This window comes from Vigna unguiculata, chromosome 10 (genome assembly GCF_037176805.1).
Source record: "Vigna unguiculata cultivar grain cowpea cultivar isolate G323 ecotype 2 chromosome 10, ASM3717680v1, whole genome shotgun sequence".
In the NCBI taxonomy this organism is placed as follows: domain Eukaryota; kingdom Viridiplantae; phylum Streptophyta; class Magnoliopsida; order Fabales; family Fabaceae; genus Vigna; species Vigna unguiculata.
Window position 1 is genome coordinate 19,810,366 of NC_140801.1, and position 18,199 is coordinate 19,828,564.

Here is an 18,199-nt window from a genome sequence, read left to right on the forward strand (position 1 = left end):
CGAGCCACTACTCGCTTAAGCGAGTATATCAGAAAAATTGGATGGCTCAGGTTCTACATATCTCGCCCAGGCGAGACATGTTTAGCTTGGGCGAGATTTTGTGCAGTTTTGGAAAATTCTGATTTTGCCACTTCTCAAATTTTTGCTCAACTTCTCCTCACTTGATTCATGATCCTTTCAATCCAAATAACTCGAAAACACACATCAAACCATACTTCAAGCAATTCTCTATCTTTCCAAAAGGTTTCACATCAACAAACTCAAAATCAAGCTTTTAAACTCAAATTTCACAATTTGGCCAAAATAAGGCAATTTTTAGCATTTGATGATCTCAATTCTGGCACCAAAACTCATTCCCATGCTTAACATACCAGTTTTGTTTAAAAACAACCAAAATTGCATGGTTTGCCTTATTGAGATGATTGGATGCTAAAATTCACCTTTTTACACATAAACATAGAACTTTAAACACAAACACATACTTACATACACAAACATATTTAATCACACAAGATGAAATTAAAGTGCAAAAACATAATTAAAACACTGGGTTGCCTCCCAGGAAGCGCTTGTTTAACGTCACGAGCCTGACGCCTGTTTCATTTAAGGTTCATCAAGTTGAATGATTGTGGCGAGCCTATCAATCTCACCACCAAGATAGGGCTTCAACCTTTGCCCGTTTACAACCCAGCTCCTTTGAGATTCAGGATCCTCTAGTTCGATGGCTCCATAAGGTCTCACATTCTTGACAAGAAATGGTCCTGACCACTTTGATTTTAGCTTTCCAGGGAATAATCTCAACCTGGAGTTGAACAATAGTACTGATTGACCAGGATAAAATTCTCTTTTGAGAATTTTCTTGTCATGATAAGCTTTCATCTTTTCCTTGTAGAGCTTAGAGGACTCATAAGCGCTGAGTCTCATTTCCTCCAATTCTTGCAGCTGTAGTTTTCTCTTTTCTCCTGCTGCCTTTGGATCAAAATTCAAGAATTTCAAGGCCCAGAATGCCTTGTGTTCCAGTTCAACCGGTAAGTGACATGACTTACCATATACCAGCTGGAATGGGGATAAACCTGTGGGAGATTTATAAGCAGTTCTGTATGCCCAGAGTGCATCATCCAACTTCATTGACCAATCTTTTCTTGAAGATGCCACAGTCTTCTCTAGAATACGCTTGATTTCTCTGTTTGACACCTCCGCTTGTCCATTGGTCTGTGGATGATAAGGTGATGCAATTTTATGCCGCACTCCATAATGTTCCAAACATTTCTGAAGTTGAGCATTGCAAAAGTGTGAACCACCATCACTAATCAACACTCTTGGAGTACCAAACCTGCAAAAGATGTTTCGCTTGAGAAATTTGATTACAGTTTTGGCATCGGCCTTAGGAGCTGCTACTGCTTCAACCCACTTTGTCACATAATCAACTGCCACCAAAATGTATTCATTTGAGAAAGAAGATGGCAGTGGTCCCACAAAATCGATTCCCCAACAATCAAAAGCCTCAACCTCTAAAATGATATTCAGTGGCATTTCATGTCTTTTTGAGATCCCCCCTATTCTCTGACAGCTATTGCAGTGTTGCACATATTTGTGTGCGTCTTTGAATAAGGTGGGCCAATAAAATCCAGATTGGAGGACTTTTGCAGCTGTCCTCTCTCCATTAAAATGCCCTCCATATGGGGAACTATGACAGTGCCACAAAATGCTTTTTGCCTCATCATTGGATACACACCTTCTCAACAATTGATCAGCTCCAATTTTGAACAAATTAGGATCATCCCACACATATTGGTGTGCATCTTTCAGGAATTTCCTCTTCTGGTGCCAATTAAGATCTTCAGGTATAACCCCTGCAGCTTTGAAATTTGCCATGTCAGCAAACCATGGCCTTTCTTGCACCATCATCAATTTTTCATCAGGAAACTCCTCCTGCACCTCTGATTGAGTGTTGGTCACCTCAGAATTCACCAATCTTGACAAATGATCAGCTACAAGGTTTTCACTTCCCTTTTTGTCCTTGATCACCAAATCAAATTCCTGCAACAATAAGATCCATCTAATTAGTCTTGGTTTTGAATCAGATTTGGTTAACAAATATTTAATTGCAGCATGATCAGTATATACAGTGACAGATGAACCAATCAAATATGCTCTAAATTTTTCCAATGCATAAACTATAGCTAGCAATTCCTTTTCAGTTGTTGCATAATTAATTTGAGCTTCATTAAGGACTTTGCTAGCATAGTGTATAGCATGAAAAACTTTGGATTTCCTCTGTCCTAAAACTGCTCCTATGGCATAGTCACTTGCATCACACATTAATTCAAAACCTAAATTCCAATCAGGAGCAATTATCACAGGAGCTGAAACAAATTTCTGTTTTAACAATTCAAATGCATGCAAACATTCAACATCAAAATTAAAAGGTGTATCCTTGTTGAGCAGATTGCTGAGTGGTTTGGCAATTCTGGAGAAATCTTTGATGAATCGTCTGTAGAACCCAGCATGGCCTAGAAAACTCCTGATACCCTTCACATTTTTGGGTGGTGGCAGCTTTTCAATGATCTCCACTTTAGCTTTATCAACTTCAATACCTTTAGCAGAGATTTTGTGACCTAGCACCACACCTTCGGTTACCATAAAATGACACTTTTCCCAATTAAAAACCAGATTGGTATCAACACACCGCTTCAGTACGGTGTTTAAGTTTTCCAAGCATTGATCAAATGAAGCCCCAAATACAGAGAAGTCGTCCATAAAGACTTCTATGCATTTTTCCACCAAGTCCGAGAAAATTGCAAGCATGCATCGTTGAAAGGTTGCTGGTGCGTTACACAATCCAAACGGCATTTTCCTGTAAGCAAACACACCAAAAGGACAAGTAAAAGCAGTTTTTTCTTGGTCTTCTGGATCCACTGCAATTTGATTATAACCAGAATATCCATCCAGAAAACAATAGAAAGCTTGCCTTGCTAACCTTTCTAGCATTTGATCCATGAAAGGTAAAGGAAAATGATCTTTCCTAGTGGCCTGATTTAATTTTCTATAATCTATACACATTCTCCAACCTGTGACTGTTCTAGTAGGAATTAATTCATTTTTATCATTACAAATAACAGTCATACCTCCCTTTTTTGGAACTACCTGGACCGGGCTGACCCAGGCACTGTCGGAGATTGGATAAATCATACCTGCATCAAGTAACTTCATTACTTCTTTCTTGACCACCTCTTTCATGGTTGGATTCAATCGCCGTTGAGGTTGTGCTACAGGCTTGTAGTCTTGTTCCATATGAATTTTGTGCATACAGTAGGATGGACTAATTCCTTTAAGATCAGATAAAGTCCAACCTATTGCACCCTCGTTGGCTTTAAGAACTGAAATCAACTTTTCTTCTTCAGAAGCCGTTAAAGCACTACTGATCACCACTGGTTTGTTACCTCTATCTGCAAGAAAAACATATTTTAAATGAGGAGGTAATACCTTTAGCTCCAGCTTCTGACTTTCAGTTCTTTTTTCTTGCTGCAACTTCTCAAGCTGTATATCATTTGATTCAATTTCTTTTGCTGAATTTAGATGTGTCATGTATTCATCAACTTCCTTTTCTTCATCTTCCTCCAGATCATTACAAGCACCAATCAAAGCTTTTTCTAATGGGCTTGCCTTTGCTAATTGCTTCCTGGATGACAGAAAAATTTCATCTATCACATCCATCCTGAAGCATTGTTGCTTGTCCTTCGGATGCTGCATTGCTTCAAATACATTAAAGTTGACTTCATCATCTTGTACCCTGACCTTCAATTTGCCATCATCAACATCAATAATGACCTTGGCCGTCTTCATGAAAGGTCTTCCCAGTATTAGAGGAACTTCGGTGTCTTCCTCAATATCCATTACTACAAAATCAACTGGGAACATGAATTTGTCAACCTTAACCAAGACATCCTCTGCCACACCATAGGGATACTTCATGGATCTGTCAGCTAGCTGTAATGTCATCCGTGTAGGCCTCACTTCCAGATCTCCTATTCTCTTTAGCATAGACAAAGGCATCAGATTTATACTGGCACCCAGATCAAGCAATGCCTTTCCCACTGGTAATGTCCCGATTGTAACTGGAATAGTGAAGCTCCCAGGGTCTTTAGATTTCTGAGGTAATGATTTCTGAATTATAGCACTACACCCTGCTTCAAGCTCCACTGTCTCTTCAGAGAATCTTCTCTTTTTCGTTAGGAGCTCTTTCATGAATTTTGCATATGTCGGCATATGCTCCATAGCTTCCACGAAAGGGATGTTAATCTGCAGTCGCTTGAAAATGTCCATGAATCTTGCAAACTGCCTTTCCTTGTCTTTTTTGGAGGGATTTTGAGGGTATGGTAGGCTCTTCAACTGAGGCACCTGTTTCTCACCCTTCTCCCTCTTTTTCTCCTCACTTTTATTTTTTTCTTCCTTTTCTTCTCTTTTATTTACAAACTCTCTTTTATTTTGTTCTTCCTCTCCCTCACACTCATTTTTTTCATTCTCTCTCTCTTTTTCCTCCAACACCTCCTCTTCTACACCCAGGTTGTCTCCAATCCCTCTTCCCACAACTTTACCACTTCGGGTGGTAATAGATTTACAATGCTCCTTGGGATTAGTCTGTGTGTTGGCTGAAAATTGACTTGTCTGCTGATCTGATAATTGTTTCGCCAACTGTCCAACCTGTGTTTCAAGATTTCTGATTGAAGCTTCTGTATTTTTCTGATTAGTCAAAGAAGCTTGCATAAACTTTTCTAAAGTATCCTCCAGTTTAGATGTTCTGTCATGCACCGAAGGATAATGTTGTTGCTGTTGTTGATAAGGAGGTTGTCTGTTTGAAGGACCAGCATCTTGCTTCCATCCAAAATTCTGATTTGGATTGTTTCTCCACCCCTGTGAAAAGTTGTTATTGTTGGAGAAATTTCCTGGTCTTCCTTGGTTGCTCACATATTGAACTTCTCCTTGTGAGCTATTCTGATAAGAACAATGACCATTTGGATGATCTCCTCCACAGAAGTCACATCTCATGGGTTGTTGGCTGGGAGAAGATTGCACAACTTGCAACTGCTCTGGTAATTTAGACATCTGCTTCGTCAGTGCTTCAATCTGTTGAGTCAGAATCTTATTCTGAGCTAAAATCGCATCTGTAGTACTAAGATCAAGCACTCCCTTCCTCTGAACAGTCTGCCTATTATGCTGAGCTTGATGATCTGTGGATGCTAATGCCTCAATGATTCTTGTTGCTTGCTCCGCATCTACACTCATCATTGTTCCACCTGCTGCTGCATCTAATATCATCTTGGTGTCAGGCCTCAGACCATTACAGAATATGTTCAACTGAGCAATATCCTCAAATCCGTGATTTGGGCATTTCCTCAATAAGGAATTGAACCGCTCCCAAGCTTCACAGAATGGCTCATCTGGTCCTTGCCTAAACGTTGAAATATCAGCTTTGGCTTTGATGTAGCGAGATGGTGGAAAGAATCTGTTCAAAAATTTCTCCTCAACATCCTTCCAGCTATTCAAACTCTGATTTGGATGTGACTTAAGCCATTCCTTTGCTTTACCTGCCAAAGAAAAAGGAAATAACCGCATGTATACATGCTCAAGATCTCCTTCTTGAAAGCCCATGGTTCCTATCAATTCATAGAATGTAGAAAGGTGAGTGTATGGATCTTCATTATCCATTCCAGTGAATTGATGAGAACTGATCAAGCTGAGGAAAGCTGGCTTCATCTCCAGAGTTTTAGTGGTGGATGGTATTGCTATGCTAGAAAAATATCTTGGTCCTTGTTGCATAGCATAGTCTCCAAGTGTCTTCCTGGTTGGAGCTGGTCTTTGATTCTCCATGTTTTCTGATTGAGGTGTGATGGAAGTACTGGAAGATTCTTCCCTTGTCTTTCCTTGCTTCTTTTTGCTTTTGCCTCTGTTCCTTCTAGCTGTCTTTTCTATCTCCGGGTCAAATGCTAATCGATCTTCAGGAACCTGACCTCTTAAGAGCATAAATCAAACAACTCAAGCAAGGATTAGTACAAAGGGAAAATTAAATAAGCTATCTAATAAGGAAAAATATATATACAAAGCTGTATGAGATAACTAGAAATTTCAAAAGAACACCGTCCCCGGCAACGGCGCCAAAAATACTTGTTGGGCTCTTGGCAAGCGTACCAAAAGTCAACTGTAGTATAATGATTTGAAGTAAGAGTGTCGAACCCACGAGGAACGGATTCAGTTAAAATAACTAATTATCTTGATCAGCATATATATACAAAGATTTTAAATTTGATTTGACATTTAACTTTTGCATAAAATTAATACAGTAAAAGCGGAAAAGTTTAGAAAATACAGTAAAGAAACTGGGATTGAATTTCATCTATCTCCCTTGTCTGTAATCTGGATGAATATAATATACATAACATCTGAAAATACCAATATTGATTCACACTCAAAATCATTTATACCGATCCCTTGCATATAAAATTCATAAGATTAGTTTCCTGAATATTGATTCCTCACATATTCAACAAACTATCCAGCATTACGATCGAGTGTTAAAAGCAATTGATATATTGAGATCTATTCCTAGCATCACAGTATATCAAGTATCATTGTTCAAATCAGATTTTCAGAAATACTTTCCAGTCAGATCCAAAAATCAAAATCAAAACATCTATTGATCAGATAGAAGTAAGCATTAAGAGTAGAACAATAATACCAATACTGAGTAAAACAGAAATGCTATATATAAATATCACCAGATTAAATCCAAGTTCGAGTAGATTACATTCAATCCCACGGAAAGAGATTAGCCACTCATGGTAGCTATCAAAATCCTAAGAGCTAAAGAAGAAGAAGAAGAAGAAAATGTGAACTCTGTAGCTCGTGGTCACAGCTCCAGCAATTCTGCAGTTTTTCTCTCCACCATTCCAAGCTATTTTCGCAGTTCTGAACCTCCAAATATATATACCCACGAAGTCTCGCTCAAGCTACCAAAGTCTCGCTTGAGCGAGACAACATTCTTCATCCTGAAGAAAGCCTCTCGCTTGGGCGAGATGTGCTGAAGCCAACATCTCGCTTAAGCGAGCAAGAATACTTCAAGCAGAAGAAAGGATCTCGCTTAGGCGAGATGGGCAGCCTCTGAACTCGCCTGGGCGAGAATGGCGGCAAGAGAGGTCTCCAGTCTCGCTTAAGCGAGAATCTGTGTCGCTTAAGCGAGAATGGCGGCAATTGGTTTAGCTTAGGCGAGAATGCTTTGGTTTGAGCAACCTTGACAGCATTCCCTCCCTATTTTCTCTGTTTCTTGCTTTCTCCTTCACTCTTCTTGAGTTCTCTTTGATCTTTCCTGAAAAACACACAAAATAGGATCAAATGATTTCTTTAAATCAAAACTTGGAAGCATGTGATTGAAACTTAGATTTAGGAAGAATCAATATGAAATGAGCATCCATTAAAAGCATAAGTGCCAGATTTTGTCATGAATCTTTACTGAATTTTGGCACTTATCAAAAGCCCCAAATAAGGCTCAAGTAACATATGAACTTCAACGAATTATAGTATCACAACCAACACAATCAAATTATGTACCATGGAGCAAGTACCACGAATGTTACAAACTCATGATATAGGTAAGATGAAGATGATAACTACTTTAACGTGAACATATACAATTATACTATACTAGACGGATAGGACCGGTAAGACCGGATACCCGGTCCTAGCTGCCAACTTGTAGTCTTGTTTGGTACATATCATTGATTAGCTATATAAAAAGACAATACATATATGGCGGCTAAAGTTACATACCGGTAAGGGCCGCCTACTCTAAACTTAGGAAATAATAGTTATCACTTCATAGGCTTGATACTTTGGTCCTGATCCGGCCCACACAAGCCCAAAGAAGACCTAGTGAGCTCAATAAGGGCCTAGCCCATGAACCAGGTAATCTGTGATTAATATTCATAAATAAGGTGGACTCAGCAATTAAAGGTACACAATTCATTAATACTGAAAATTGAGATTTAACTATAAGAGCTCTCACTGACTTGATCATCAAAGTCTTTTTTGCAAGTAACCTCCCAAATGTCCCATCCGACAGTTGGATACGAGGACATGCCAAGCAAGATTGTAGAGTATCAGTTTGAGAGGTTCGAGTATTGGGTAAGGCAAGATTTATGTCTAATGGTAATCTGTTATTGTTTTGCAGGAACAACAATAAAACCCATGGACGTTTATTGTTTGACATATTTATTAAAATTAGTTATTTTTATACTAGTGTGAAAGGTTGCCTGAATGAATGGAAGAACATGAACACACACACACACACGCATATATATATATATATATATATATATATATATATATATATATATATATATTATGTGAATGTATATGGTAGATAATATGAGAAATTTGAAAAGGAAATAACAATTCAATTCAAAAATTGAAAGGGAGAAAATGATGGAGCTCCAAGCATGAATGTGGAGAGATGGAACCCCAAGGAGGTAGCGTAGTGGAATGGACTTAAGATGGAGGGCCCTTGCGACACTGAAATGCTTGGCGAAAGTAGAAGTCTAGAATAGGTTCTATCCTAGAGGAATGTGGCTATAAGAGATTAAGGAGTAGCCATGGCTCTTAGTAAGGTAAATGTGTAGAGTGATCTCAACATCAAGGCATCTACCATTAATCAAGAGTAACCTTTACACAAGCATAAGAAGCTCTCATTTATTTTAGAGGAGCCTTCCTTAATGCAATGTAAATGAGAAAGTAAATGAAATGCAAATGCATGGCTTGTTTATGAAGTTGCCCACGAATCTGTTTAATGCAAAGAATGCAAAGATCTCGTGCTAAATGTCTTCCTTCACATGTCTCATGCATTGTCACGCTTGGCACTATGTGGAATGAAACTTGGAGAGCAATTCTCGGCTAAATGCAAAATTGGGCTTGAATTAGCCCAATTTTGTAAGCTAGTCAACAAGTTCAATAGCCCATTATTTAATAAAGCATGGCCTAACAATTGGTCCAAAATTAAAGTTTATACTAATGCTTTCGCATGAAATCTTTCATATTTTAACATCTTTCTTGGCCCAGGAAAAGAAAATTTAAAGCCCATGAAGATTTTGGCCATTTTGATGGAAGCCCATTTGAATCATTCTTAACATGCTTCTTGTTATTGGGCCTTTGATTAGGCTTGGGTCTTGAGGTGCATGTGGACCATGGATTAGACCTAGAGTGGATCCATAAGAAAAGATAATACAAAGATGAAGAACTTATGATTAAAAGGTAGAGGCCATGCCACTTGAAGATTTTTCTAGATAAGTGTTAAATTAAGTAAGCTCTTGATCATATGATTAAGGATATGATACATTTAAGTATAGAAATTTCTCTCTCTTATAAATACCTGGAAACATATGAGTAGATGAATAAAATTGTAATGTATGTATGGATGGTGTAAACCGTGTGGAAGGAAGTGTAACCGACTACTCGGATGTGCAAAAAACCAATCAGTCATTATTAAAATCAGTTAAACATCTAATTAACATAACCATGTCAATAAGAAGGTTTAAATGGAATTGGGTCATAATTAGGTTGCCCCTAATAAAAAATTTCATGAAGAAGACTATAAATTCAAGTCAAATGTAAAATGACCTATGAAAATTTGAGTTAACAACCAAGTTACCTAATGCATGTACCTTCCAAAGTAAGCTAGAGGATACCTTGGTCCACAAACAATGTTCTTGAGCAGAAATAACACTTTAGTTTTCCTAGTCACTCAAGAATTAGTTAAAAAGATCAAAACTATAAATTTGCAAATGTTGCCTGATTTAATTGATTATATTACTGTTGTAATCAATTAAATTGAGGTTGTCACACCTAAAATGGCAAAAATACAAGAGGAAATATACATTTGGCAAAAATACAAAGCTTAAAGGAAAGAATTATTTACATTTTTACAAAGTTAAGAGATGGAAAGAAAAGATAATAAAAATAGAGTAGAGTTCTTTGAAGTCTTTCTTCTTCTACCAATCTCCTAGCCATGGCTCTAGCCAAAGGTCGAATGTGGCTCCCTCAAAATGGTTATTCTTTAGGAACTCTAGCACCAAAATGAAGATAATAAGAGGAAAGTAGGAAAGGCATAAAATGGACAAGAAGCATAGTTGGTTTAAGCATAGTAATATCAAAAGAGGTTATAGGAGGCCCTAAAGACACATGTGAAGTTGTAGTGGTTGAATGAGGGACTGAGTTCATTAGTGGTGGGTTAAAATGGTATACTTCAAAAATTAGTGTAAATTTCGACGATTTTAATATGCAGGTTATTTAAAACTTCCACTTTTACAACATAGTACGACAATTAGAGAATTTCCCTGTTTAACAAGCAAAATATGACAATTTTAACTGCTATTTTTTGAACCTTCATATTTTTCATGTAAAATATGACATTATAACCAACTTTTTAATAAATCTAAACTACCAACTTCCCTCTCTCCAATTTTTCAATTCACTCTAATTTTTGTAATAAAATTTTGACCATTTTCATTCGTTCCCTAACCTCTCACTCTATATCACCTCTCCAAGTCCCTCTTCCAAAATCAAGTTTATCGTTACCAAAACCCCTTTATCTAGCTCTCCTCTCTTGATCTAGCGTGAAAACGAGAATCCAAAAATGCCACCCCAACCCCAAACGTAACCCAAACTCGTCACCCAACCCCAAACTACACATTGACAAAATCCAGATGTTGTGGTTCCTGTTGGTGATCTGGCGTAACAATACTAGTCATAATGCAACCACCGTAGCAATGGTTGGTCTTGAGTTTGGTAGGGGACACTGCCAGCATGATGTACCAGTTGTGTTCGTCGATTGTCTCAATGGGGGCTCAAGATTCAACAATCCTCAGTTGTGTTCCTCAATTGCCTCAACGGGGGCTCAATCTTCGCTAGTGCTCTACCCTAGTATGAAAGGCTCTGGTGTTGTTTCGCGACTTCTTTGGTTGATATCAAATCCAATGGTCATAAGTGGTCACTTTCAAGTTCACCTCTCGAAGAGGATAAGAGAGCCAAGGTCAAGGTTCTACAAGAAAATATTTGGTCTTATAATGATGTTTATGTTGATGAAAAGCCCACTAAGGATGCCATTGTAGAAACCATGATCGTTGAGCAAAAGGTATTTATTAATTGCGGTTTCAATGTCCATTTAAATTTTTACTACAAAAACGAACACAATATATAGAATAATTTAAAAATTGTTGGTAACCTAATGAAGCTAAATTGATTGTGCCTATTTGGATGTTTGGTTTGTGGTGAAAATTGCAAATGATTTGGTGCCAGAGCAAGTTGCACAGTTGTTGTGTTTTGGTCTCATTGTGTATGACCCGCTATCAAATTTTTGGGTTGAAAGGGATGAGGGGTGGAATATTGGGGCTTGGAGGAGTTGGACACATGTGGGTGAAGATAACAAAGGCACTTGGTCCATGTGATTATGATAAGTTCTTCTGACAAGAGGAAGCAAGAGGCACTTGAGCATCTTGGAGATGATCAATATCTTGTTAGCTTTGACGTCATTGCATAGTAGGAAGTTGCTGAATCACTTGACTACATCATTAACATTATGCTTGCTAGTCATCCTCTTGAGCCTTATCTCTCTTTGCTTAAACTGGATGGCAAGTTAATCTTGATTTGGTCATCAACAACCCTCTGCAATTTGTTAGCCCCATGGTAATGCTAGGTACTCATGCCACCTTTTTTTGCTTTATGGTCACTTTTTTGTAACACTCCTTTCAAAATTTAGTAAACAACTAATAATTAGCATTATCATGTTTTTATTATGTTTATTTTTATCTTTTATTCGTATTTGTATTCTTATCTTTTTAAATAATTAAGAGTTTATTAAATAATTTTAGCAAAGATAAGTAATTTATCTTTTATTAGTATTTTGATTATTATCTATCTAGTAAATTAATATTTTATAGATAAATTTATTGGTATTTTGATCATTATCTTTTATTAGATAATTTTGGAAAGATAAGTATTTGATTTATATTTTACAGATAAGTGGAAATCTCATAAGATTTGAATATATCAAAGATATGGAAATCCTAGAAGATTGAAGAATATATCAAAGATATATAATCTTAAAAGGTGAAAGATATATATCAAGGATTATATATTACAATTTATTCAAGTACAAAATTCAGGCTGTCCAGATCTGAAAAATCTATAAATAGAAGGCTTGAGATAGTTAAAAAGTATTCTTAAAATTTTTTAATTCTTTGAAGATTATTTGGTAAAGGCTGATTGTGGAGGTTGAAGGCATTTGAAATTATTATTTTTGTAATGTTTAGAATGTATAGGAGTAATTAACTCCCAAATCCACGAGGTTGGATGTAATGTATCTTAACTCTTTATGATTTCTACTATTCAATATATTTCTTTTCCATACTATTATGTTCTATTATCAATCTTAACTGCATGCTAATTATTGATTGCTTATTTGTGAGTATCTAATCATTGGACACGATATTAAAACCTATATTAGAATAAAACAACTGATTGATTAGGCATCTAGACATAGAGTACATCATTAGTCATTCTTAACATTCAAATTCAATACTTAATGCAAATTTTTAATATGAAAATGTTTAAGACATTAGGGTTCTGATGTGAATCTCATTGCACAAGGGCTGACTTAGGATTTTTTTTTCTTTTAGAGTTAGAACCAGTTATGACCTCTAGATATTTTGTGGGCAAAATTAGGTATTCTTTTGAAAATTAGGTGAAGAAGAAAGTAATAAGGGGTGAATCTAAAAGTGGAAGGAAAGAATAACTCTTTCCAAAGGAGGCAACACACAAAGGATGGAAAAATCCTTTGATACAGCCAAGGGTTCTTGAATCACTCAAGAACTAGGAGAATCACTCTCACTATTAGATAGAAAATTGAATTTCTGAACAAAACTTAACTTGATTTCATTGATAAGAAATGGTTCAGCTTATATAGAAGCTTTAACCATTAGGATTACAAAAAGACCATTAATTGTCATTATATCCCACTAGTGCTAATAATAAACCAATAAAGCTAATAATTGTCCATTACCTAATGGCTGATTATAACTGAAATTTGGGCAGCCAAAAAGTCTTCCAAAAGTATTCAACAAGGTCTTCTTAGTCTTCAAAGGCTGGTTCTTAAGATGTCAAATGGGCCCGTATTTAAATAAAAGAAATTGCATTAATCTGGCGCGTTAGTCCTCTTCCATTTAGGCCACGATGCAATTTACAACTTTTGTCTTTTCTCCTTCAAACTTGGGCTTGTACTCAAATAATATTGACAACACTTGTTGTAGAGCTTCTTTTGATTTCTTTGCTCTAGAACTTGTCAAAGGTCCTCCAAGTTCTTCAAGTGGATCTTTGTCTTTGGTCATTGTCACACCTCCATCATTCTCTCCCTCTTGAGAAGGATTTGTCCTCAAATCAGATTCTCCCTCTACATAAAAAAGGGATAAGTCAGACACATTGAATGTGGAACTAACATTATACTCACCAGGCATGGCAAGAATAGGTGCATTAGTTAGCTTATGCTTGAGGGCAGCAAAGGCCTCCTCTTGTTTCTCTCCCCATTTAAAACCCTCATTCTTTTTAACAATTTCATTTAGAGGTGCAGCCAGGGTACTAAATCCTTAACAAATCTCCTGTAAAAACTTGCTAAACCATGAAAACCCCTCACCTCACTGATAGTCTTAGGTGTAGGCCATTCTTGGATGGCCTTGACCTTTTCCGCATCAACTTGTACATCTTTAGCACCCACAACAAAACCTAAAAACACCACATGATCAGAATAAAAGATGCATTTTTCCAAATTGGCATACAATTTTTCTTTTCGAAGAACAACCAAAACAGATTGCAAATGCTCAACATGCAACTCAAGACTGGTGCTATAGATCAGAATATCATCAAAGTACACCACAACAAATTTACCAATAAACTTTCTTAAAACATGGTTCATTAACCGCATAAAAGTACTAGGTGCATTTGTCAAACCAAAGGGCATAACCAACCACTCATACAATCCATATTTAGTTTTAAAAGCAGTTTTCCATTCATCACCTTCTCTAATCCTAATATAATTATAGCCACTTTTAAGATCAATTTTAGAAAACACACATGCACCATAAAGTTCATCAAGAAGATCATCTAACCTTGGAATTGGAGGCCTATACTTGATGGTGATGTTGTTTATTACTCTACAATTAGAACACATCCTCCATGAGCCATCCTTTTTGGGCACTAAAATCACAGGTACAACACTTGGACTCATACTATCCCTCACCCAACCTTTACTCATGAGTTCAGTAACTTTTTGTTCAATCTCTTTGGTCTCTTGTGGGTTGCTCCTATAAGCTGGCCTATTGGGCAAAGCAGCTCCTAGAATGAGATCAATGTGATGCTCAATTCCTCTCAAAGGTGGCAAACCATCAGGGACACTTGCTGGAAACACATCTTTATAATCCTGCAAAAGAGACTCAATACTAGATGGCAATTCAAATTTGCCAAATTGGTCAGAATTTGAAATCTGATTTTGACAAAACAATAAGTAGAAGGGTTGTCTTGCGTAAAGCACCCTCCTTACCTCCCTTTCTCTTGCTAAATAAACTTGCTTACCCTCAAATGTTTCATTTTCTCTCATTTTCCTGTCAAGTGTTTCACTCTTTTTCTTTTTCCTTTCAAGTGTTTCACTCTTTCTCTCATTTGCTAACTTTTCTCTCATATTTATTTGATCCTCACACACCTCTTTAGGAGACAAGGGTTTGAGGACCACTTTTTTATCTTGATACATGAAAGAGATTTTGTTAGTGAAGCCATCATGAATGGCTTTGATGTCATACTGCCACGGTCTTCGCAAAAGAATATGGCTAGCCTCCATGGGAACCACATCACATAAGATCTTATCTTCATATTTCCCAATGGAGAAAGAGACTTCAACTTGCTGTTTCACTTGGACTTCTTCTCCTTCACTAAGCCATTGAAGTTTGTATGGCCTAGGATGTGGTTTAGTGTCCATATTTATCTTTGACACTAATCTTGAACTCACCACATTGGTACAACTTCCTCCATCAATGATTACCAAACATACATTACCATTGACCGAACATCTTGTATGAAAAATATTCTCCCTTTGAGATGCATCATCGGCCTTGAGTTGACTTCCCAACATCTTCCTAATCATGTACAACTCTCCTACATTAGCTTTCAACTCGCCATCACTCTCTTCTACCTCTCCATTATTATCATCAGAATCGCTTGTGTACTCCCCATTATCCTTAAGAAGAACGGTCTTCTTTGTTGGACACTCATAGGCATAATGTCCCATGCCCAAACATTTAAAACATTTCACTTCTCTAGTCCTCTTTGGTGGATGTTCAGGTTTCTTTTGAACTATTTTTCCTTCATTAGAAAGCATTGAATTGCTAGAGGAGGCAACACCTTCTTTCTTTACTCTATCTCTCCAATTTGAAGAATTGAAATTGGTAGAACTCTTTCTTGTTGTACTCTTTCTTTTAATTTGTTGTTCTACCTGTATGGCCTTATGCAATAGATCCTCCATCTCCACAAACTCCTGCAACTCAGCAACATCTCTAATATCATGATTTAATCCATTAAGGAAATGTGCCATAGTTACCTCAGGATCTTCTTCAATTTTGGCTTGGATGATAAGAATCTCCATCTCCTTATAATACTCATCCACTCCCTTGCTTGCTTGAGAAAGTCTTTGTAGTTTCAATTTTAAGTCCCTATGGAAGCTTGAAGGTACATACCGCTTCCTCATGACCCTTTTCATCTCATCCCAAGTGTCCACCAAAGGCTCCTCATCTCTAATCCTCTCTCTTTGCAACTTGTTCCACCAAATTAAAGCATAATCAGAAAATTTAGTTGTGCAAGCCTTACCTTTTGCTTCTCACTATAATTATTGCAAGAAAATACATGCTCAATTTTGAGCTCCCACTTCAAGTAAGCTTCAGGATCACTCCTCCCCTTGAAAGGTGGCACATTCAACCTTACTCCTTTTATTCTCCCTTCATTCCTTTGTGGCCCTCCTCCTCCTCCTCTTGGTGGAGTTCTATTCTCTAGTTGGTCCAACCTATCATGAAACTCATCTTGTTATTTCTTCATCAACCTCTCCAAATGTTGAGATAACGCAACAATTTGCATGTGAATATCATTCCTTTCTGCCATGATTAACAAACAGATCAAGGTAACAAGAACAAAATATATATATGGTGTTTGAAAATTTTCTCACCCACTCAAGTGTTTGCACTCACAGATTGGCCTTTACTAAAATAAAACACTCTTGCCTTTTACCACTCAAATTCTCCTTGGGTTCTTAGGCAGTTCAAGAGATTATGGCCATAACAAAGAACAATTCTCCAATATGTGCAAGGAAACGCTTGTAAGTAGACAAAGAAAGGTTAACAAAGAAAAAAAAAGGACAAGAAAAGTAGGTAAAAATAAGGAAATCAATAACAATCCTTCAATAACACCAATATATTACCTTATAAAAATTGTTCAGAGGCATGAATCGGCCCAATTTTTTTTATCACAGTTTCAGTACAATTACGAATTGCTGTAACTATTTTCTTTTTTAATTTTCAGAAGGGCCTAACTTTTGCAATGATTCAGCACTAACATAAATAATACAAGTAATAAGGTAATAAATTGGGAAAATAAGAAAGAAGGAAGGATGTTACCAATTTGACGTTCAAACCCTTAAATAGAAGCTTTGAAAACCAAATTATGTGAATCTCATTGCAAATTTTTAATATGAAAATGTTTAAGATATTAGGGTTTTGATGTGAATCTCATTGCACAAGGGCTGACTTAGGATTTTTTTTTCTTTTAGAGTTAGAACCAGTTATGACCTCCAGATATTTTGTGGGCAGAATTAGGTATTCTTTTGAAAATTAGGTGAAGAAGAAAGTAATAAGGGGTGAATCTAAAAGTGGAAGGAAAGAATCACTCTTTCCAAAGGAGGCAACACACAAAGGATGGCAAAATCCTTTGATACAGCCAAGGGTTCTTGAATCACTCAAGAACTAGGAGAATCACTCTCACTATTAGATAGAAAATTGAATTTCTGAACAAAACTTAACTTGATTTCATTGATAAGAAATGGTTCAGCTTATATAGAAGCTTTAACCATTAGGATTAGTAAAAATCCATTATTTGTCATTATATCCCACTAGTGCTAATAATAAACCAATCAAGCTGATAATTGTCCACTAGCTAATGGCTGATTATAACTGAAATTGGGGCAGCAAAAAAGTCATCCAAAAGTATTCAGCAAGGTCTTATTAGTCTTCCAAGGCTGGTTCTTAAGATGTCAAATGGGCCCTTATTTAAATAAAAGAAACTGCATTAATCTGGCGCGTTAGTCCTCTTCCATTTGGGCAACGATGCAATTTACAACTTTTGTCTTTTCTCCATTAAACTTGGGCATGTACTCAATTATTATTGACAACACTTGTTGTAGAGCTTCATTTCCTTTCTTTGCTCTAGACCTTGTCATAGGTCCTCCAAGTTCTTCAAGTGGATCTTTGTCTTTGGTCATTGTCACACCTCCATCATTCTCTCCCTCTTGAGAAGGATTTGTCCTCAAATCAGATTCTCCCTCTACATCAAAAAGGGATAAGTCAGACACAGTGAATGTGGAACTAACATTATACTCACCAAGCAGATCAATTTTGTAAGCATTGTCATTTATTCTTTCAAGAACTTGGAATGGACCATTCCCCCTTGGTCTTATTAATAAGTTTATTCTTGTCTCTAAGACATTATGATGGACAAAAGCTTTGGGTTCAACTTTTGAGCTTGATCTAACCAGTAAAAGTTCATAAAGTATGCAAACATCCAGGTCTCCATCCTTCAGAGAAGATCGAATAGTAGAAGCGAAAGATTCAAACAATGTCACCAAGTTACATTGATGGAACTTGGAGGGTCACCAATTAGGCAATTCTCGTTTAACTCTCGATGAAGGTGAACTCTAAGATGAGGGAAGATGCAAAGGTGAAAACACTCTTATATTTCTTCAAAGTTACCTTTTACAAATCGTCGCCTACCTTTTATATGAAGAAGAAAGGTAATTAAGCCCTAAAACCTAATGGAATGGGGAAGAAAAGGTAGCCGTCTAAAAGAAATT

General features: G+C 36.8%; 2 protein-coding genes, 1 non-coding gene and 1 pseudogene across 3 annotated transcripts; 2 read left to right on the forward strand and 2 right to left on the reverse strand.

Annotated features, from left to right (window-relative positions):
- Positions 1 to 603: 603 nt before the first annotated feature.
- LOC114169398 (uncharacterized) lies at positions 604 to 6,024 on the reverse strand. The gene is made up of 2 exons (XM_085667343.1): positions 3,601 to 6,024; positions 604 to 1,056 (listed from the first exon to the last, which is right to left on the reverse strand). The coding sequence occupies exons 1-2, from the start codon at positions 6,022 to 6,024 to the stop codon at positions 604 to 606; spliced, it is 2,877 nt and encodes a 958-aa protein (XP_085523469.1).
- LOC114167969 (small nucleolar RNA R71) lies at positions 5,375 to 5,481 on the forward strand. Its single transcript, XR_003600568.1, has one exon. It is a non-coding gene; the product is annotated as a small nucleolar RNA R71 (small nucleolar RNA).
- A 4,790-nt stretch (positions 6,025 to 10,814) lies between the features above and the next one.
- On the forward strand, positions 10,815 to 12,322 carry LOC114165303 (putative cinnamyl alcohol dehydrogenase; annotated as a pseudogene).
- Positions 12,323 to 13,657: 1,335 nt separating this feature from the next.
- LOC146882301 (uncharacterized) lies at positions 13,658 to 16,197 on the reverse strand. Its single transcript, XM_085667344.1, has one exon. It carries the CDS (start codon positions 15,842 to 15,844, stop codon positions 13,658 to 13,660), a length of 2,187 nt encoding a protein of 728 aa, XP_085523470.1. The 5' UTR covers positions 15,845 to 16,197.
- Between the last annotated feature and the right edge of the window lie 2,002 nt (positions 16,198 to 18,199).